The sequence below is a fragment of the Hypanus sabinus genome, chromosome 16 (genome assembly GCF_030144855.1).
Source record: "Hypanus sabinus isolate sHypSab1 chromosome 16, sHypSab1.hap1, whole genome shotgun sequence".
In the NCBI taxonomy this organism is placed as follows: Eukaryota; Metazoa; Chordata; class Chondrichthyes; order Myliobatiformes; family Dasyatidae; genus Hypanus; species Hypanus sabinus.
Genome location: NC_082721.1, coordinates 58,657,159 through 58,679,465, shown reverse-complemented (window position 1 = coordinate 58,679,465; position 22,307 = coordinate 58,657,159). Strand labels below are relative to the sequence as shown.

The window sequence follows — 22,307 nt, the reverse complement described above, 5'->3', positions numbered from 1 at the left end:
TACTTGTAGTGGTCAGTGGGTGTTATGAACACTGCATACTACTCAACCCACTGGTGGATATGGATCAGATTGTACCTGCTCCAGAAATCCAGTTCGGAGAAGATCTGGACCTCACAGAGTCCAGATATGAGGATCTGTTTCCAATCATGGGAAAAGGGTAGCAGTATTTAATGGTGATTTTGTTGCATCCATGGTAGTCAATGCAGGGACAAAGACCCCCATTTTCTTTTTGACAAGATGATTCCTGCACTGGCTGGCTATTGGGTTGGACAACTGAAGCCGTGCTGCAGTGCTTGTATCGCAGAGAAGAGGGAGAACAGATAACCGGGGGCAAGGTGGGGCTCAGGAGGAGGTCGATCATTCAGACTCTGAGGTGGCAAGGTGCTGGCTTCCCTTTTACTGAAGACAATGGCTAATTCATGGTATTCCAGCATGAGTTTCATGAGGTCGAGGATTTCCTACGTCTCCAGGATTTACCGAGGTTGCAGGCAGGTAGGTCCCCAAATCAGCAGTGAAGCAGATGATCAAGCAAAGTGAGAGTAATGAGTGAAGAGTCAGGTGTAACTCAAGGTGAGCGGTTGGGGGAATTGGATGGACTTTGGGTGCTCTCAGATGTTCATGCGCTCTGACCATCCCAGACCTCAAGGTACAACTGTCAATGGCCGTGATGCAGAAGGGGTGAAGGATAGGCTCAGTAGGAAGTTCCAGCTGCACACACAGAGCCTGGTCCAGAAAGTTGCCTGCTGTACCAGAATCGACCAGAGGCTCTTTTGCACGTAGAACTGTCGGTGTGGTGGAGAGGGCAGAAAGAATGCATTGGGCTATGGTGCTGCAACGAGAAGCCAGGGCAGCTTACCACATAGAAGGACCTTCATATCTACCTGGTGGTGCTGTTTCTTTGATGTATTTGAAGTGTTGGTATTAGGCCTCTCTTCAGTAGGCATGTAAGTTGTTTCTAAACCAATGCCCATGCTCTTGGGGTATTAAGGGAGCTCTCTCTATTAGCATGGAGAGATTGCTAAGGAGGGTTCTGGGGATCTAGCTAATGGACTGGAGGGTGATTTCATAAGACATTTGTCAATGTGGAGGGCCAGAGTGATGAGTTTTTTTTGAGGTCAGTGGGTATCTCCTGGGTAGACAACTTGTTTTCCAAGTGCTCCAAGCAGCTGTGATGATAATGGGCCAGAACTCTTGCACATTCTAACCATTCTCTTCTTAATTCCATGGTGTAACACAACACTGAACATGAGCCTTGACGCAGCCAAAGTATCTTATTCACCTCCTCTCCTCCACATCCAGGAGGGTCGAAAACCCACACAACACAGTGGTGAAATGAGTGTCTTCTTGTCCCAGTTGGCCCAGGTCAGAGTATTCCCAATCAAGAGAGTGATGATGAAGACTCTTTGGCTTGGTCTATAAAACACAGGGATGGCTGGAGCTCAAAGTGGGATGCACTGGGATAGGAAGTGGAGTATCGTGTTGGGGATCCATTGAAGCATTCATGCACTGAAATATGAAGTCCAAGGGAGGAGGTTGACTGGCACAGAGTGACTATATTGAGACAGGAAGTTAGTTGAGAGTGGCAAGCTGACAATCAGTAGTATTCTGCTGTTTCTGGATCAGACCATGTCAATGGATGACATCCTTTAAGCAAGCATTCTCTGCTGGGTCAATTGTTGATTCATCCAAGCTGTCAGGAAATGCAGCTGATGCTTGACCCAAAAGCAAAACAGTGGAAATGAATCAGTTGCAAGTGATAACTTTAATATTAGACTGCAAAAAAAAACAAGCTTCAAGGGGCCACATAATGAGAGAGAACAGATACTAAACAGAACAGGCAACAGGCAAACAGGAACAGCGGGAGCAACTGGTTGAGAATGGCTGGTTCGATGGGTGAACAAGAACTGTGGACGAGAGCTGGGTTTAAATAGGCTGCAGGTGATGAGCTGGTAATGAGTGGCAGGTGACTCCTTTTAGCTGGGTGGAGACTCAGAGCTGCCTGCTTATGCAGGTATGACACATTCCTGCTTGAACCCAGAAAGTGTCCACACTGAGCACTGGTGAGGAGAGAAATTGACAAAAAATTCAGAACCTGACCACCTAATTCAGCCTTGCGAGGGCCCAGGGAAACTCACTCTTTAATCGAGACCAGTTTGAGAGCTCGGTTACTATTCTCTAGCAGCATTGCATAAAACAGGTGTAGAAAGTGGCAGAGAAAAAGCTGGAACCTTACGTTTAGGTACCCCACCTGTCCTGTGGCCTGGCTGGAGCTATCAGAGCAGATCAGCTGCACAAACTCTTTCAGGGGATCCTGGCTGGTGTGGTGGTGGTAACGAATGGTTGGGTGGGTGAAGTAAGGACTTGGCTGCTGGATGATGGAGGACGATGGGAAGTGGATCGCCGAGGCTGGTGCACGAGGGCTTCCTGTGGGTACATTTCAAAAAGAAAAGGAAGTCATAACCTCATGTGGTGGCATCGCATGGTGTTTACAGATACAAGAAATGAAAGGGAACCAGTTATGAACTACACTCATTGACCACATTATTGAGTACTCCTGGACACCTGCCAGTTAATGCAAATACCTAACTAGCCAATCATGTGTCAGCAACTCAATGCTTAAAAGTATGCAGACATGGTCAAGAAGTTCAATTTTTGTTCAGACCAAATGTTAGAATGGAAGGAAATGTGAGCTAAGTGACTTAGACAGGAGGTACCTAATAACGTGGCCTCTGAGTGTAAATCTTTCAACATTGAAGTCAGTAAAGGCTGATGAGACATCTTGCCTCTTCCCATTTTACCCAACCACGTGGTTTAAAACCATTTACATAACACCACCTTGCACATTGGTTGTTTGTTATAGTTATACTTATATATAGTTGTTAAACTTATAGTTTTTCATAAATTCCATAGTATTTATTTATTTTTCTGTAAATGCCTGTGAGAACTCAAATCTCATGGCAGCATATGGTGACACCTTATATACTTTGATCATAAATTAACTTTGAACTTTTATTTCTATTGGATAGCTGCTATGGAGAGGCATTAAACAAAGGTTTCTCTTTTCCTCTGCCCAAGAAACTGACTTCTTGCTGTACTATGTTTCCATGCTACTGAGCAAACTGGAAAACAACAGGGATTGGAGATGGTGGTATAAGGTTGGTATCAATGGGATGAGTTTGATCCAACTAGCAAACAACTAGGATCTGTCATTACTATTTGGTTGAGTATTTATTGCCCAGTCCTTATTGACTTTGAGGATGTGAGCTGCCATCCAGAACTGCTGCAGCTCTTCTGGTGAAGATGTTTGGAAGCTACAGCAAAGGAATGTATTATATCAATGTCCAGACAAGGAGAGAGAGCAGATAACATGGGCAAGAAAGGTCATTGTAGAGCAAAGCTTCTATCTGTACAGCAGGTTACTGGAGCCATTTTGGTTTATGAAGATGAGACAAGAATGTACTGGAAGGATGTGATATACACACACACCAGCTAAGGGACAATTACTTTACTAATTTCAAAGTATCATTGGTTCTCAGCTTGTAGTTTCTATTGACTTTTAACACATGTATTGTGGATGGTGATTGATCTTGCAAGTAAGGAATTCCAGAGGATCGTGAGTATGATCCCAGGAATGAAAGGGTTAACATATGAGGAGCGTTTGATGGCTGTAGGCCTATACTCACTGGAGTTTAGAAGATTCAGGAGGTGGATCTCATTGAAATCTATTGAATATTGAAAAGTCTAGATAGAATGAACATTGAGAAGATGTTTGCAATAGAGGGAGGTCTAGGACCAGAGAGCACTGCCTCAGAATACAAGGAAGTCCCTTTAGAATAGAGATGAGGCAGAACTTCTTTAGCCCGAGGGTGGTTAATCAGAGGAATACATTGCCAAAGGTGATGGTGGACGCTAATTCATTGGGTATGTTTAAGGTGGAGGTTGATCAGATTTCGATTAGTAATAGTGCCAAAGGCTATGGAGAGAAGGAAGGAGAATAGGGTTGAGAGGGATAATAAATCGGCCATCATGAAGCAGGCTCAATGGGCCAGGTGGCCTAATATTGCTCCAAAATCTTATTGTCTTATAGTTGTCCCACCCACTTCCTCCTCTGATCCTTCTTGGTGGTTGAGGAAGCAGGTGTGGGCACCCCAGGTGCATTTCGTAGACATCACACACTGCCGTCACCATGCTCATTCATGGAGGGGTATTTTGGAAAATCACAGCCCAAGCAATGTGAACTTCAAAGGCTGAAAGGTCTTCACGACACCCAGGGTCAGCTCACCTGGCCTGGTGCCTGCAATCACGGGCAGGGGGTGGTGCGTGAACGCCATTCGCGAGGAGACAGTTTGCGAAGGTGTCCCACTGCCAAACTCATGCTTCGTTGACTTCTTTAAAGAAGCAGGTGATGTCATTCCTGAGAACAAATGATTGACATGTTACGCATAAAACACCTCTCAGTTTCAATCCAACCCTTACTCACAACACTCATATTGGTATACAGATTGGAAACAAGCCCTTCAACCCAACTTATCCATGCCAGCTAATGTGTTTATTTAAGCTAGCCTCATTTGCCTGCATTGGGTCCACATCCACCTAAAAACGAGAGATTCTGCTGATGCTGGAAAATTCCAGCAACACACACGAAACACTGCAGGAATTCAGCAGGTCAGGCAGCATCCACACGGTCAACAGAGAGAAGCCTAGAGAAATATGGCTTCTTGAGCTGAATGCACAGTGAACTGATAAAGCCGCAGGTCCTTTGGTGAAGAGTTTCATTAGTAATTCCCACCCAGGCAATTCCCTAATCAGTTTCAGCCTGTCGTTCACACTGTGGCTTCATTTCTGCAACAAGTTTAAAAAAGACAGTGAGCCATTGGATTGATACTCAGTGGCCACTTTATTAGGTAACTCCTGCACCTAATAAAGTTTTCAGAAAGTATATGTTCAAGGTCCTTTGCTACTTCATCCACTTCAAGGTTCAATGTTGCAAATTGCTGATCTGGAATATGCAGATGCTGGAAATCCAAGCAACACACAAAAATTACTGGAGGAACTCAGCAGACCAGGCAGCATTTATGGTAAAAAAAAGTACAGGTTACATCTCGGCCCGAAACGTTGACTGTACTTTTTTCCATAGATGCTGCCTGGCCTGCTGAGTTCCTCCACCATTTTGTGTGCATTGCTGAAGGTTCGATGTGTTGTGCATTCAGAGATGCTCTTCTGCACACCACTGTTGTAACACATGGTTATTTGAGTTACTGTTGCCTTCCTGTCAGCTTGAACTAATTTTCCCATTCTCCTCTGACCTCTCTAATTAACAAGGCATTTTAGCTCACAGAACTACCACTCGCTGGATGTTTTGTTGTTCTTCACACCATTCTCTTTAAACTCTGGAGACTGTTGTGCACAAAAATCCAAGGAGATCAGCAGTTTCTGAGATACTCAAACCACCCCTTTTGGCTCCAACAATCATTCCAAAGACAAAGTCACTTAGATCACATTTCCTTCCCATCCTGATGTTCGGTCTGAATGATAACTGAACCTCTTGACCGTGTCTTCATGCTTTCATACATTGAGGCTGATTTCATACATGATTGGCTGATTAGATATTTGTATTAACGAGCAGGTGTACAGGTGTACCTACTAGAGAAACTGCATTGAGGAATCATCCAGCACACAGCCAAGTGGGAGGCATTCAGCCCGTAATTCCCAGAGCATCCTCTGACTGGTCACTCAGACCCTTAGGCCGTGCTACTCAGGGACTGGTGCTAATATTATTTTCTGAGTGTATGTACTGCATCACAATTTTAGGTACAGTGTGTGACTCTACCTACTGTATCTTCCACCTTGGCCCCAGAGGAGTGATGTTTCATTTAATTGTGCATGTATGTATGGTTAAATGACAAAAGAGTTGAACTTGAATTTGAACCTGACCTTGAAATCCTAATCTCCTACCCATTGCCTCTCTCCATTCTCTCTTCTGAAAGTATCTCTCCCTCCTTGTAGTAACATTTACCAACAACCTCCTGCATAAAAGCATTGCTCTGTACATATTTTTAAGTCAAACACCAGCTTTTTGTTTTTAAAAACTGTGCTTTCCACTAAGAATATCTTAGGGGAAGGTTAAATAATCATGAGGAAACATTGTTTAAACAAAAGTCTCCTTCTTTTACTGTTTCTGTTCTCTTGTAGCAATAGGAAATGGATTTTAAGGTGCACTTGGGGTTCCATTGGTATTTGGCCATGGTCCTTGCCAATAAGAAAGCCCTCGGCAATTCAGCCTCACAATATAACTCATTCTTTTCACTCGTTATTTCCCATCATGTGGAACCTTAAGGATGAGAGAGGCCCATTGAAGCCCATCCCATTACCACTTTTCCTCCCGCTTACCATTCCAGAGATTTTACAGAATAGATACCCACCGGATTTGGATGTGTGGAATCAGTCATGTATGCAGATAGAGTTACAGCTGGATATTGGACCGCCTCCAAAATTTGGTTATATTGGAGAATGTTTAGCCATTGTTGGATTTTACATTTTTTATATGCAAATAACAAGGAGAAGTTTTTGCACTGTTTCTTAAAATTTATTTTATTTGGCTCATTACATTCAGTGGCCACTTTATTAGATACTCCTGCTTGTTAATGTAAATATCTAATCAGCCAATCATGTGGCAGCAACTCAATGCAGGAAGGCATGTAGACATGTCAAGATGTTCTGACCAAGCATCAGAATGGGGAAAAAATGTGATCTTGGTGACTTTGACCATGGAATGACTGCTGGTGCCAGATGGGGTGGTTTGAGCATCTTTGAAATGGCTGATTCTGTGATTTTCATTCACAACTGTTTCCAGCTTTTACAGAAAATGGTGCAACAAAACAAAACACTTCCAGTTCTGTGGTTGAAAATGCCATGTTAATGGAACAGTCTTAGGAGAATGGCCAGACTATTTCAAGCCTGACAGGAATTTGACAGTAACTTGAATAACCATGCATTACAACAGTGGTGTATGGAACAGCATCTCTGAAAGCACAACATGTCGAACCTCGAAGTGGATGGGCTACAGTGGCAGAAGACCACTAACGTAGATGCTGTACATGGAAACAGAGTGAAATGCATTGTTTGTGTCAATGACCAACACAGTGCCAGGATATGCTGGGAGCAGCTGGCAAGTGCCTCCATGCTTCCAGCACTAACATAGCATGCCCGCTACTTGTGAATACTAACCCTATGTCTTTGGAATATGGAAGGATTTAAAAAAAAATATTGACTGCTTATTCCCCTCCACTGATGTGGCCTGACCTGCTGAAGTCAAAATCAGAATCAAATCAGCTTTAGTCTCACTGCATATGAAATTTGTTGTTATGCTGCAACAGTACATTGCAATACTTAATAATAAAAACTGTTAACTAGAGTAAGCATAGATATATTTACAAAACCATTTTAAATAAGTAGTGTAAAAAGACAAAAAGAAGTAGTGAGGTAGTGAAAAAGGATCTAGTGTTAGAATTCAATTGTAAACAAGGTGAGAGAGTGGAAACCTGATTGAATGAGGACTGACCAATCAGGAGGATGGACTAAGGGGGGTATAAATACCACCAGGCGAGACATGCCCAGGCATCATTCCTGATAGAGATGGCAGAGCTTGTCATCGAAACGTCAGTTAGAATTGATACCTGTACCCAGCTGGAAGTATTTATTAGTGAGGTAGTGTTTATGGTTTCAATGGCCATTCAGAAATATGAGACAGAGGGGAAGAATCTATTCCTGAATTGGTGAGTGTGTGCCTTTAGGCTCCTGTACCTCTTCCCTGATGGTAGCAATGAGAAGAGGGGATGTCCTGGGTGATGGGGGTCCTTAATGATGGGAGCTGGCTTTTTGAGGCATCTCTCCTTGAAAACATTGTGGATTCTGGCGAGGCTACTGCCCATGATGGACACCGATTTTACAACTTCTTGTAGTTTATTTTTATTCTGCATAGTGCCCTCCATACCAGACAGTTAGAATGCTGCATATCTGTAGAAATCCACCAGCATTTTGTGTGTGTTGCTCTAGATTTCCAGCATCCACAGAATCTCTTGTGTCCCAACAAAATGGTGTGGCTGTTTAATAAACTACCAGGCAGGAGACAGACCTCACCAGCGGGAACGGTGGAATCCTGCCTCCTGGGTCCCTTGGATTAGCAACAGACTCGCCAAATAAACAACACTTAAAATACACTGATAGGGAAGAGGTTTGGCAAACAAGCCAGGCCTTCTGATGAGTGAAGTATCTCTCTGTGCACAGGCTGCTCCAAGCTCTCTTTTTTTGGCAGCTCTCTCCATGTTTTTCAGGGGAGGGAGGATTTCTTGATCTAGCAGGTGGGGAGAGGATGAGGGGGAAGGAAACACATCAGCAAAAGGTTTGGAACACACTGCCTCACGCTCGCAGAATTAAAAAGGATACTCTGATTTGTGAACAGTCCACTTAAAGCAGCCTTCCTGTTGTGGTCCCCATTTTACTGATCTCTTGTCCAGCATATTCTTTCTCAATGCTCCTGTATTTCTCTCCCATAATCCCCCACCCCCCCATGCTTTCCCCATTTGCCCCTTAGGTGATGCCCACCTCACACTAAACCAAGTTCCTGTCAATGTTTGACTGACCACATTTCAGCTATCAATGTGCTAGTCACCAGGCCAAGAATGACAATCTACTGTCTTTCCTCCCTCATTTGTCCCTAGGACGATGCTCTACGACCATAGGCCACATGACATGGTAGTAAATTTAGGCCATTTGGCTCATTGAGTCAGCTCAGCATAGTAGCATAGCAGTTAACACATCACTCCACAGCACCAGTGATCACTGATTGAGGTTTAATTCCTGCTGCTGTCCATAAGAAGCATTTTCACCCCAGATTTCCCCTGGGTGCTCCAGTTTCCCCCCACATTCCAAAGCCACATAGGTTAGACTCATTGTTTCTGCCGGCTCCTGCTCCACTGAACTTGTCTCTGCATTCCTCAACTCCCTCCTGGTACTTATCCTTGCAAACAGAACAAGTGCCACAGCTGCCTCTACACCTCCTCCTTCACTACCATTCAGGGCCCCAAAAGGTCCTTCCAGGTGAGGCAATACTTCACCTGCAAGTCTGTTGGGGTCATCTACTATATCTAGAGCTCACAACGAGGCTTCCTGTACATCAGTAAGACCTGAGATAGATTGGAAGACCAGTTCACCAAGCACCTTCACTCTGTCTGCCACAAAAAACCTGGATCTCTCAGTGGCCACCCATTTCAATTCTACTTCCAGTTCCCATTCCGATATGTCAGTACAGGGCCTCCTCATCATCCTCCATGATGAGGCCATCCTCAGGCTGGAGGAGCAACGTCTTGATAGCCTCCAACTTGATGGCATGAACATCGATTTCTCAAACATCTGGTAATTACCCCTTCACCATTTCCCTCTCTGTTCATATCTCTTGAACATTGCTATTGTACCTGCTTCCATCACTTCCCCAACAGTGTGCTCCAGGTACTTAATGAGTCCTGCCAAAGGGTTTTGGTCCGAAATGTCAACTGTACTTTTTTCCATAGATGTTGCCTGGCCTGCTGAGTTCCGCCAGCAATTTGTGTGTGTTGCTCCAGGTACTCACCACCCCTCTCTTATGGATCTCCATTAAACTTCCCCCTCTCACCTTAAACCTCTAGTATTAATACTTCCAGACTTGGAAAAAGTTTGACTATCTACCCTGTCTCTATGTCTCCTAAATACATTACCTTTGATTAGGTCTTCTCTCAACCATTAACAGTTTACAGAAAACAGTTTTTTTGTTTTTGAGAACAGATTTGTCCAACCAATACTCTCTAATCCAAACAGCATCCTGATAAACCCCTATTGTGCCTTCTTCAAAACCTCAACATCCTTCCTGTAATGAGGGCAATTATATCTGCACACACTACACCGAGTGTGGCTTAACCAAGGTTTAATCCAACAGCAATATAACTTTTGTACCAAAATAGCCCAACTGATGAATGCCAGCATGCTGTTTGTCTTCTTTACCATGTTGTCTATTTGCGTGTCACTTTTAGGGAGCTATAGATTTGGACCCCAACATCTCTGTAAACATCACCCATGGGCACAACAAAAGAATAAGCATTATGAAAAACCTGCATTTATAAACACAAGATATTCTGTAGCTGCTGGAAACCTTGAGCAAAACATTCAAAATGCTGTAGGGACTCAAATCGTCAGGCAGCATCTGTGGAGGTGAAAAAAAAGCTGACATTTTAGGCCATGATCTACACTTATATGGTGCCAATCCCAACTTCCGTGTATCCTCCACTGATATAATGTAGGGAAAGGTGGCAATCAAAGAGTGCACAACAAGATCCTAGTGCTGATACTTGTAAATCCAGGTACATGTTTGCTTTACAGAAATGTTGGTTGTGGGGAAAATCCTAGAGCAACACAGTAGTGTAGTGGTTAGCATAACACTTTACAGGGCCAGTGATTGGGGTTTGCTTCCGGCTGTTATCTATAAGTAGTTTGTATGTTCTTCCCATAACTGTGTGAGTTTCCTCCAGGCATTCCAATCTCCACCCACATTCCAAAAAGAGTTGGTGTCAGTAAGTTGTGGGCATGCTATGTTGGTGCCAGAAGCTTGATGACACTTGTAGGTGACTCTGAGTTTATCCTCAGACTGGCTTTGTTGACGCATCTGACAAATAAAGGTAATGTCACGAGGTGTGGACAAGGGTGTTGGGAGAGGACACAGGACACAAACATGTCTTCCTTAGGTTCAATAAAATAGCGTTTATTACTCGCTACACAGAAAATCGGGAAATCAAGGAGGACAAAGAGGAACATGAACCTCAGACTAGGGGACTAGGGACTTGGATTGCCACGGACCTGGGACTTGGAAACAGGGAACTGGGATCGCCCCGGCCATGACTCGGACAGTGGTAACATGGACAGCCACGGACCTTGGACTTGGACAGTGGTAACATGGACAGCCACGGACCTTGGACTTGGACAATGGGAATATGGACAGCCGTGGACCTCGGACTTGGACAGTGGGAATATGGACAGCCACGGACCTTGGACTTGGACAGTGGGAATATGGACAGCCACGGACCTTGGACTTGGACAGTGGGAATATGGACAGCCACGGACCTTGGACTTGGACAGTGGGAACGTGGACAGCCATGGACCTTGGACTTGGACAATGGGAACATGGACAGCCGCGGCCATAACTCGGACAGTGGGAAAATGGTCAGCCGCGGACCTTGGACTTGGACAATGGGAACATGGACAACCGCAGCCATAACTCGGACAGTGGGAACATGGACAGCCGCGGCCATGACTCGGACAGCGGGAACATGGACAGCTGCGGACCTTGGACTTGGACAGTGGGAACGTGGACAGCCGCGGACCTTGGACTTGGACAGGGGGAACATGGACAGCTGTGGACCTTGGACTCGGACAGGGGGAACATGGACAACCATGGACCTTGGACTTGGACAGGGGGAACATGGACAGCCGCGGACCTTGGACTTGGACAGGGGGAACATGGACAGCTGTGGACCTTGGACTCGGACAGGGGGAACATGGACAGCCATGGACCTTGGACTTGGACAGGGGGAACATGGACAGCTGTGGACCTTTGGACTTGGACAGTGGGAACGTGGACAGCCATGGACCTTGGACTTGGACAGTGGGAGCACGGACAGCTGTGGACCTTGGACTTGGACAATGGGAACATGGACAGCCGCGGACCTTGGACTTGGACAGTGGGAATATGGACAGCCGCAGATCCTTGGACTTGGACAGTGGGAGCACGGACAGCCATGGACCTTGGACTTGGACAGGGGGAACATGGACAGCTGTGGACCTTGGACTTGGACAGGGGGAACGTGGACAGCCGTGGAACTTGGACTTGGACAATGGAAACATGGACAGCCGCGGCCATGACTCGGACAGTGGGAACATGGACAGCCACGGACCTTGGACTTGGACAGGGGGAACATGGACAGCTGTGGACCTTGGACTTGGACAGGGGGAACATGGACAGCCATGGACCTTGGACTCGGACAGGGGGAACATGGACAGCCGCGGACCTTGGACTCGGACAATGAAAACATGGATCGTCACAGCCCTTGGACTTGGAGACTAGGACCTTGATTCACCGCTGCCAGACACTTGGATACCATGGATCGCTGCAGCCAGAAATGTGGACACCAAAACACAGGACAAGGAATCTTGAACCAGGACTCCTCCTTCAACTCAGGCATCGAGCTGGGACTCTTCGTTGAGGGGTAGACACAGACAATGGGCAGGAACGTCGAGCCAGGACTCCGCCTCCAAATCAGGCATCGAGCTGGGACTCTTCGTTGAGGGGTAGACACAGACAATGGGCAGGAACGTCAAGCCAGGACTCCGCCTCCAAATCAGGCATCGAGCTGGGACTCTTCTTCAGGGGGTAGACACAGACACGGGGTATGACATCGAACCAGAACTCAGCCTTCAACTCAGGCACCAAGCGGGGACTCTTCGAGGGGAAGACACAGACAATGGTCATGAACGTCGAGCCAGGACTCCGCCTTCCATTCAGGCACTGAGCCGGGACTCTTTGAGGGGTAGACATGGACAAGGGGCATGAACGTCGAGTTGGGACTCCGCCTTCCTTGTATGAAACCACACCTGATGTGGTAACTAAATATCTCAGTCCCAGGTTAAGCATTAGCAATGTCAAACTCCCGGCTGCCAGAGGAATTCAACTTACGAAATATCTCCTGTTTCTTTGACTTCACCATTGGGGAAGTATTTTCCAGTTTAGTGAAGAACGCTGGTGATTGGCTTATGTTTCCTGGTGATCTCGAGTCACTCCTTGCAGCAGAATCTGCGGCACGACCTCTTCGCGCAAGCAACAACATCGGAAGCCATTCATTACTTGGGGGCAGCCTCTGCTTCCCTTTGCCTTCGCTGAGGAGCCTGGACTACACTCTGGCACAGGAAGGCGAATTGTTGGTACTCCGATGTGGGCTGGATGACTCTGGCTTGTCATAATAGCGGCGACTTGCGAAGGCTTCTTAACACTCTCGCCCCGAACAGCTAAAGCCAGGGTCGAGGGTAGATGACCCTGATTGCCAAGCTCAAGGGACGCGTGAAACGGAATTAGAAGGGAACAAGGAGTCAATGGTCTGGATCGCAACCTAACTAAATTTAAAGGGATCATGACAGGTAATTTCTCTTTAATCTGTCTTTTGGCCCAGATGTAGTGAGTAACACTCCTTGTCATAGCCTTGAGACACTCTAAGGAGTTTGTACCTTCTCCCCATACTCTGGTGCTCTGATTTCCTCTCACTTCCCAAAGACGTAGTCTTGTAAGCTAATCGGGTGGCACAGGCTTGTTGGGCCTGCAGGGCCTGCTACCGCACAGTATCTCTAAATAACTAAAATATCCTAAACCTGCCTCATCTCCCTGTTTTGTCTGAAACACCAACAGCACTCTCTCACTGCTCCATCTGGGGTTCAAACTCCCAGCTCACATCACCTGATCAAACTAACAGGAGACATTCGTTAACCAATCGGGAGATTTTCCATTTATATCATCGGCAAACAGACATTTGTATAAATAAGTCCTTCAGTTTACACATGGGAACAAAAGGCCACTGTATGAAATAGTTAGGTAGGCACATTTTAGATAACGTGCTCATCAGATGATGGTGGGTGTCTCCACTAAGCACCTTAACTCGAAAGATACTGAAAGACCTCTGCTGTGTACGCTTACTGTATTTATACATTGGTGTCTTTAGTACCAACGGTGATATATTGGTAACCATTTGAAGTGGCTGGGAGCCATCAAAGTTCAAACACACCAGTGAATTATGCAGGGGTGTAGATGGCTACAGAACCTTCTCAACTCCTGCCACTGTAAACATACATCCGAGCTAACGCAATGCATATTTATAGGAAATTGGGATCTTTGCCTTGAAAAAGCAGCCAATATGATTAAGAGCCCCCCTCCCCCCATAATCCCAGACATTCTCTCTTCTTCCCTGTCCCGTTAGACAGATGATACAGAAGTCTGAGAACTTGTTACACTTGAATCAAGAATAATACACACAAAATGCTGGCGGAACTCAGCATGTCAGACAGCATCGATGGAAAGGAATAAACAGCTGATATTTTGGGCCATGACGAGGGCAACTTGAATGGACTTCTTATTCAATAGAGATAAACTTTTGATCTCCCGGTCTTTTCACATTATTGTCTACCTGCTCTGCATCTTTTCTGTAACTTTAACACTATAGCTTGCAGTCTGTTTTTTTCCTTTTGGACTACATCAATGTACTAATGTATTGAATGATCTGTCTACACGACGTAGTTTTTCATGTAGTTTTGTAGTTTTTCGCTCTATCTTGGTGACTGTGACAATAATAAACCAGTAATTGCTCGTTGCTAATTTACCAGTTACCAATTACTTTACATCAACACCAAGATCATGTAGCTATATAAAGCAAAGACACAGTAATGCACATGGATGAAAGTAAGATGGAAGGCCATTTGGAGGGAAGTGTTTGATTTATCTTGGAGTAGGTTAAAGGGTCAGCACAACACTGTGGACTGAAGGGCCTGTACTGCGTTGTAATGTTCTCTGTTCTATGCTAACGCAGCCCTGGGTGCTCTTAAGGATTCACTTTCAAGGACTGCAACTCATGATTTTTTATCAAGGTATTTTAATAATAAATTTACTTTGACTTGGACTCTTGATGCTGAGAGTGTAATCAGACACAGGTCAATGCAGAAAGTGATGTAAGAGATTGAGTGGAGGAGAAGGATGCATAGAAGTCCCAGGTGGGTATTTGGTCTGCTATAGCCAGATGTGAGGTCACCAATGGTGGAACAGGGTCAAAGAGAGAGGTAAAAGATTTCAGAGAGTCTGTAGACTCAGGTGGGCAAGGGGATCGAGGATTCCAAACAAAAAGTTAAATTTTCCAAAGGTAATATTCCTGTTCTTTTGCACTATTTATTTATCTTGTAGTTTACAGTAATTTTGTGTCTTTGCATTGAGCTGCCGCTGGCAACAACAAATTTTACATCATACAAGACAGTGATCTAAATCTGAATCAAAGCCTGATATTATTATCACAAAACATCTAGTTCACTTGTCCTTCAGGGGAAGGGTTCTGTCTCCCTCCCCAGTCTGGTTAACTGCTTCCACTCTTGGGAGAAAGCACAGACAGGCAATAAGTTCTGGCATCAGTAGCAATTTCTGCATCTTGTGATAATAAGTAATCACAGCACAAGCCACAAGAGGAAACATTATGACAGATAAAGTGTGATGTTAGAGGCAGATATGTTAGGGAATTTTAAGAAACTCTCATATTAGGCTCATGGATGAACAAAAAGGAGGGCTATGTGGGAGGGAAGGGGTAGATTAATCTTGGAGTAGATTGAAAGGTTAGCACAACATTGTGGGCTGAAGGGTCTGCACTGTGCTGCACTATTCTAAGTGACCTTCCAAGGGGAACCAAAGATCACGGATAAGGCCTAAATAAACTGTGTTATGAGGTGGGATTTGACATGCTCAGAATCATGCAGTCTGCAAGAATAAAGAATGGTAGAGTTTACTCAGTCAGAGTGTCACAAAGCACAGAGGCAGTAATGGAAGCAATGTGCATTCACACTGATCTCCTCTACAAGGAAAGAGACATGCATGCAGCACTCCTTAAATCTGTTCCAGGTTGTCCACAACCAGTGATTCACTCTCAAACTGTGATCTTAGTAGTTATGTACCATACACAGCACACAAGTTCCCACGTAGTGTGATTATGGCCAGAAAGTCTTTACAGAACAAAGAGTACTGGGCAGGGCATTTGGGAGAAATTAACAGGATTGCATATGGGACAGGGTCTCAGTCCCATCTCTCACTGGTAGGACAGTCGTTCCTTGGTATTGGTTTATTGCTGCTATATAGGTATAGTTGAAAAGCTGTGGTTTACACAGGTTATTCCATGTGCATACAACAGAGGAAGTGTAGTGCAGATTTGTCAAACACGTCAATATTTTCAGGGGGTCCTGAGAGTCTGTCGGTATTTAGAGGGGGCTTGTGGAGTGTGAGTCAGTTTTTACATTGGCTACCAGGGACCATGTCAGTAATTACAGGTAGTCCCCAGGAGTGTGTTAATATTTACAGGGGTCCCGGTAAGCGGGTTAGTACTTACAGGAGGTCCGAGGTGAGTGTCGATATCCAGGAGCCGACAGAACTGAAGGCAGAGAGCCTTCAGGAGTGTGTTTGTTTTACGGTGGGGTCTGCTAGTAATTTACAAAGGGTTCCAGGGCATGTGCCAGTGTTTATAGGGGATCACTCAGGAGTGTATTGGTTTTTAAAGGGGGTCCCAAGAAAATCTCAGTATTTGTAGGGGGTCTTGGGACTGTCAATGTTGACAGGGGATCATTAGGAATGTTTGATCCTGACCTCGGTCACTGTCTGTGTGGAGTTTTCACATGCTCCCTCTGATTGTGAGCCGCCCCAGATGCTCCAGCTTCCACCACAGAGATGTGAAAGTTGGTAGGGTAACTGAGAAAAATCCTCTCATTCACTTTCCTCACTCTCTCCCATTATCCTCCCCAAGACCCTTTAAATTAATATTCTCATGTGGACCTGATTGTCTCTAGAAGCCCTGAGTGCCTCAGTTTCCACCAAACCACAGGCAATAATTTCCAGATCATCAAAAGGCCTTTCTCTTCATATTCCCATGCATCTCTGCCCAGAGTTTAACAACTGTCTTCCTTACTTCTCAATTCACCTACTAATGGAAAGGGTTTCCCTCTAATCCCTGGACAACCCCCATCAAATCTCCTCTCAAACTTCTTTGATCCACAGAGAATAACCTCAGGTTCTCCTGTCTGCCCCTGAATCTGACATCCCACAACTCTATAGGAAATCATTTCTGCTCCCACCATGCCCTACCGCCACCTTCACATCCTCTCTAAACAGTAGTGACCAGAATTGGACACAGCTTTCCCATTGTGACTAAACCCCAGAACTTTGTACACTGTAGTGCTGGAGATGTTTGTTGTGCATTGATCTGGCTGAAATTATAGACCGTTGAGGTGTATAAAATCATCAGGGGCATAAACAGGGTGATGCACACAGATCCAATTCTTTTTCCCTCGAGTTGTGAATCAAGAACTAGAGAACATAGGTTTAGGGTGAGACAGGAGAAGTTTAATAGGAACATGAGGGACCATTTTTTCACCTAGGAAGTGATCAGTAAAAGGACTGACCTGCCAGAGGAAATCATAGAAATCATACAGCAAAGAAATAGGCCCTTTGGTCCACCTAGTCCAAAACAAACTATATTCTGTCTAGCCCCATCGACCTGCACCTAGTCCATAGCCCTCCAAGTGGTTGAGGCAGGTGAAATAACAACATTTAGTAAATTGGTTTATTATTGTCATATGTGCAGATATAGAGTGAAAAAACTATTTTGCAGGCCATCCATACAGGACATTTCATCAGATCAGCACATTGAGGTAGTACAAGGGAAAAAGCAATAACAGAGTGCAGAATAAAGTGTTACAGCTACAGAGAAAGTGCAGTGCAGGCAGAGAATAGGGTGCAAGGCCATAATGAGACAGATAGTGAGGTCAAGAATTATTGTACTATCTTTTCATACATTTTAAGGTACTTAGACTGGTACATGGATAAGAAAGGTTTAGAGGGATATGGGCCAAGCATGGGCAAATGAGACTTGCTTAAGATCAACATCTTGGTTGGTAAGGATGGGTTGGGCTGAAGGGCCTGTAAAGATAGAGAATAAAAATTATCTTTATTTCTCACATGTATATTGAAACATTGAAAGCGAAGTGTGTCGCTTGCGTCAACGACCAACACACTCCAAGGATGTGCTGGTCATACTTCCGCTGCCAATATAGTATGCCCACAACTTACTCATCTGTATGTTGTTGGAATGTGGGAGGAGGCTCCTTCCAGCCAGCACTGGCACTGTAATAACATTACACTTGCTGCTACACTACTGTGCTATATTTACTTGCTCTATGACTCCATGATTGATTCACTATCTGGATCTTGACATTTTGTATCTCCCAGTGATTGAAGGTCAGAATCATTGATGGAGATGTGGGTGAGGTCAGGTGCACGGTGGTCCTTACCTGTGTCCACGTCATTGGGCCAGCCGGCACTCTGACTGCTGCCAGCGGCAGGTGATCGGCCCGTGCCCGAGTAGAAGACTTCATCCACTGGGCTCTCCATCTCGCTGTCCTCGATGGATTTGTGTCGCTTGGTGGAACTGAGAACATCCAGGAAAAATCTCAGGATATGCCACAGCGAAGACTTAAAACAGCTGAGTGTATGCCTGTGTACGTCAGGGAGTGTGTGACAGTGATTAGATGTGTGTGTGTGTGTGTGTGTGTGAGGTTATTAGGGACTGTGTACAGACAGGCTGGACAGCAACCTGTTCTAACGGATGACAGATCCCCATTATCTCTCTCACAGCAGGTGCCCCCAAGGAAGCCCAGAGTCCCAGTCGGTCTATCGGCAGGTAACAGTTACAAGTAAACCAAGAAGTGGGCTATCTTTTGACTCCTGTTGGTAATGAACCTGTGTGTGCAGCCCTCATGAACCAGCCCTGCCCCCACCTGCTGAGCACTGGTATTCACGCACTTACCTGGTGGAAGGGGGTGTGGTGATACTGCGTCTTCCCAGGGGCACCTGGTTGATGCTGTAGTAACCAGGGCTTTCCAGGTCAGCCAGGTTGAAGCTGGGTCCTGTGGCAGCAGCTACAGGAGCTGTGGAGGGAGGGCAGGAATCAAAGCACAGAACGTGGTACAAGGACAGGCCGGGGTGGGACGTCCCCCAACCTCCTAACATTCATTGGGACATCCCTGAACCTCCTCACCTCAGCTAGCAAAACCATCAATCACTCACCTCCATTGGAATATCCTCCAACCCCTTCACCTCTCCTGGGAAATCCCCTATCTCTTTCCTCTCTGCTTGAACATCTCTCAACCCCTCATCTCTGTTGGGACATCCTCCAACTCATCACCTCTGCTTTCGGGTTCTCACCGCCGCTGGAACATCCCTCAAATTCCTCACCTCCCCGGGACATCCTCCAATCCCTTGTTGCTGCTTTTGGTCCCCCACCTCCCCTGGAACATCCCTTACCCTCACCCCTGCACCCCCTCATATTCACCACATCCACCACTCCACATTCATCAATTTATTTTGTCACCTCCTTGAAAAACTCAGTGAAGATCATGAGGCATGACATGCTCCTCACAAAAGCATGCTGATTGACTTTAATCAGACTATACTCTCTAAATACTCGTAACCCTTGTCCCTAACAACTCTTTGCATTAATTTGATGTAAGATGCAGACAAATATTTTATAGGCAGTCAGGATGTAATAGAGAATGGCTTTGAAGATAATACTAATAAGATGCATTAAATATATCAAACCTTATATTGCTTTCTTGTTTTCTCTCTCTCTCTCTCTCTCTCTCACCCTTTCATACACATGCTCACAGAATTTTAAATACAATGTTCCATATTCAAATTTCAAATCTTGTTCATTTATCCTTGCTCTCAAATTGTCAGAAATTCAAGAAATCATCAACTCAATTAATGAAGAAACTTTCATAGCAGAAGAATCTCTGAGCATCTTTGAGCAAAAAAAAAACTAGATGAAATCAGCAGGTTAGGCAGGATCTGTGGAAGGGAATTAACAGTCAACATCCTGGGCTGAGACCCTTCATCAGGACTGGAAAGGAATTGAGAAGAATAATAAAAAGGGGAAGGTAGCTGGGTGAAGGATGGTGTTGAAGTAAGACTCTGGGAGGTGAAAGGTGGAGGAGGTAAAGGGCTGAAGAAGAAGGAATCTGATAGGACTGTGAACTATGGAAGTAATCTCTGAATTGGAGATATGTACTCACTTTGTGACACTCTCACAAGTTCTGTAACACTGAAGACTCCTGATGTGATAAAACAGTCTTGAAAATTCAGATGTCCTAGATTGAGTAAAGGGGAAAGGTAAATTAGTCAGAAGAATGTAAAATGATACGCAACAGACATAATCCTGAGTGGACTCTGCTGTCCAGTTTGCATGAGTTACTATCAAGTTACCTCTCATCCTCTGTTCCAGAGAGAAAAGCCCTAACTTGCTCACCCTACCCTCATTAAGACATGCTCTCTAATCCAGGCAGCATCCTGGTAAATATCTTCTGCAGCTTCTCAAAGCTTCTAGGTCCTTCCTACAATGAGGTAACCAGAATTGAGCACAATATTTCAAGTGTGGTCTAACCAGAATTTTATGAGATGCAACATTACTTCAGCGCTTTTGTGCTCTTGAACTCAATTCCACAACTAATGAAGGCCAATACTGCATACACCTTCTTAATAACCCAATCAACTTGCATGACAACTTTGAATCGTCTATGGACATGGACCCCAAATCCAGCTGTACTTCCACTCTGCTAAGAATCCTGCCATTAACCTTGTATTCTCCCTTCAAATTTGACCTTCCAAAGAGAATCGCTTCAAGCTTCTCTGGATTAAACTCTATCTGCCTCTTCTCAGCCCAGCTCTGCATCCTGTCAATGTCCCATTGTAACCTAGAATAATCTTCTACATTATCCACACCACCACAAATTTTTGTTTCATCTGCAAACTTACCACTTTCCACTTCCTCATCCAAGTCATTGTCATTTATGAAAATCATTATTCTGTTTTCTCAGGAAGTTGTAAAAGACTCCAGGATATTATATCACAGGAATTTCCTTGACAAATTTTTCTCATCACTCAAAGCTGATCACCACTCAGTCTCATGCCCAAGCTCACTGGTTAGTTTCAATCCTGACCTCTGGTGCTGATTGTGTGGAATTTTCACTTTCTCCCAGCACTACATGGGTTTCCCCCAAGTGCTCTGGTTTCAGACCAACGCACAGAAGCCTGCTGTACATTGCCCTGGGATCTGGAAGGAGTTGAGGGGAATATATGGAGAATGCAGTGGGATTAATGTGGATGTGTCTTGATCCTTGGTGTGACGCAGTGTGCTGAGGGCACTTTTTTTGCATGACATGAATCTGTGCTAGTTGTACTGCACGGAAACAGGACTTTTTGTCCTGACTGGTCCAGGCCAATCAAGTTGCCTACCTGAGCTAATCACACATGCTTACATTTGCCCATTTCCCTTTAAACTTCTCCTATCGACTTAACTGTCTAAGTACCTTTTAAATGTTGTAATGTCCCAACCATTTCTGATGGAAGATTATTCCAAATACTGACCACCCTCTGTGTGAAAAAGGTTCCCATGAATTCTTTCCCCTTTCACGTTAAACCTATGCCACCTAGTTCTTGATTCACCAGCTCTGGGAAAAAGACTGTGCGCATTCACCTTATCGTAACTCCACATGGTTCTTTACACTTCCATAAGATCACCCCTCATTATCCTACGATCCAAGGAAAAAAATCCTTGTAATCATAGTGTTGGGATCCTGTACATCCATTTGTCCACATTTGGCCAATATCCCTTTCAACATTTCCTATCCATTTACCTACCCATGTTACTTTTAAAAGCTGTTAACATAGCTGCCTCAACCGCTTCTTCGGGCAGCTTGTTCCATATACTGACCACTCAGTGTGAAAAAATTGCCCCTCAGGTTCCTATCAATCTTTCCTCTCTCACCTAAACCTGTGCCTTATAGTTTTTGATTTTCTTTCCTTGGGAAAAAGACTGTGTGCATTCATACTATCTGTACCCCTCATGATTTTATACACCTCTAAAATTTCTACTCATTCTCCAATGAAAATGTCCAAGCCAACTCAACTTCTCTTTGCAAATCTGCCCAGGCAACATCCTCATAAATCTCCCCAGCACTCTTTCCAGTTTAATGGCATCTTTTCTGCAGCAGGGTGAGCAAAACAGAACACTATATTCTAATGCGCCGTCACCAACATCTCATTCATTTGCCCCATCTGAAGGAGAGTCTGGCCTCACTAAATGTCCACTGTTACACCCAACAGGAACACTCAGCTCCCAGGTTCAGGTTGACGAAGGTGGTCTCTGGATTCATTATGCTTGGGATGGCAACTGCTCTTCCCATGACTGCAGGAAACTGCACAGAGTTGTGGACAGAGCTTCCCCTCTAAAGAATTTGTCCACACTTCTCATTGCCTTGGTAAAGCAGACCCCATCCACCTCAGATATTTGGCCCATCTACCTTTCTTATCTACATACCTGTCCAAGTTCCTTTTATATGTTATTAATATACCTGCCTCAACTTCTTTGGCCACAATTTAGCATCTT

General features: G+C 44.9%; 1 protein-coding gene across 10 annotated transcripts in view; it reads right to left on the bottom strand.

Annotated features, from left to right (window-relative positions):
* The window catches only part of nfixb (nuclear factor I/Xb), a 392,155-nt gene that overhangs the window by 66,858 nt on the left and 302,990 nt on the right, over nt 1-22,307 (bottom strand). For 8 of the 10 annotated variants that reach the window (XM_059991877.1, XM_059991878.1, XM_059991875.1 and 5 more), the window contains 5 exons: nt 19,936-20,010; nt 18,672-18,792; nt 18,157-18,293; nt 4,283-4,414; nt 2,234-2,424 (listed from right to left, as the gene is read on the bottom strand). In XM_059991877.1, the coding sequence (XP_059847860.1) occupies nt 2,234-2,424; nt 4,283-4,414; nt 18,157-18,293; nt 18,672-18,792; nt 19,936-20,010 (656 nt within the window). The remainder of the gene's footprint in view (nt 1-2,233; nt 2,425-4,282; nt 4,415-18,156; nt 18,294-18,671; nt 18,793-19,935; nt 20,011-22,307) is intronic. The other 2 variants (XM_059991879.1, XM_059991873.1) reach the window with 1 other exon arrangement.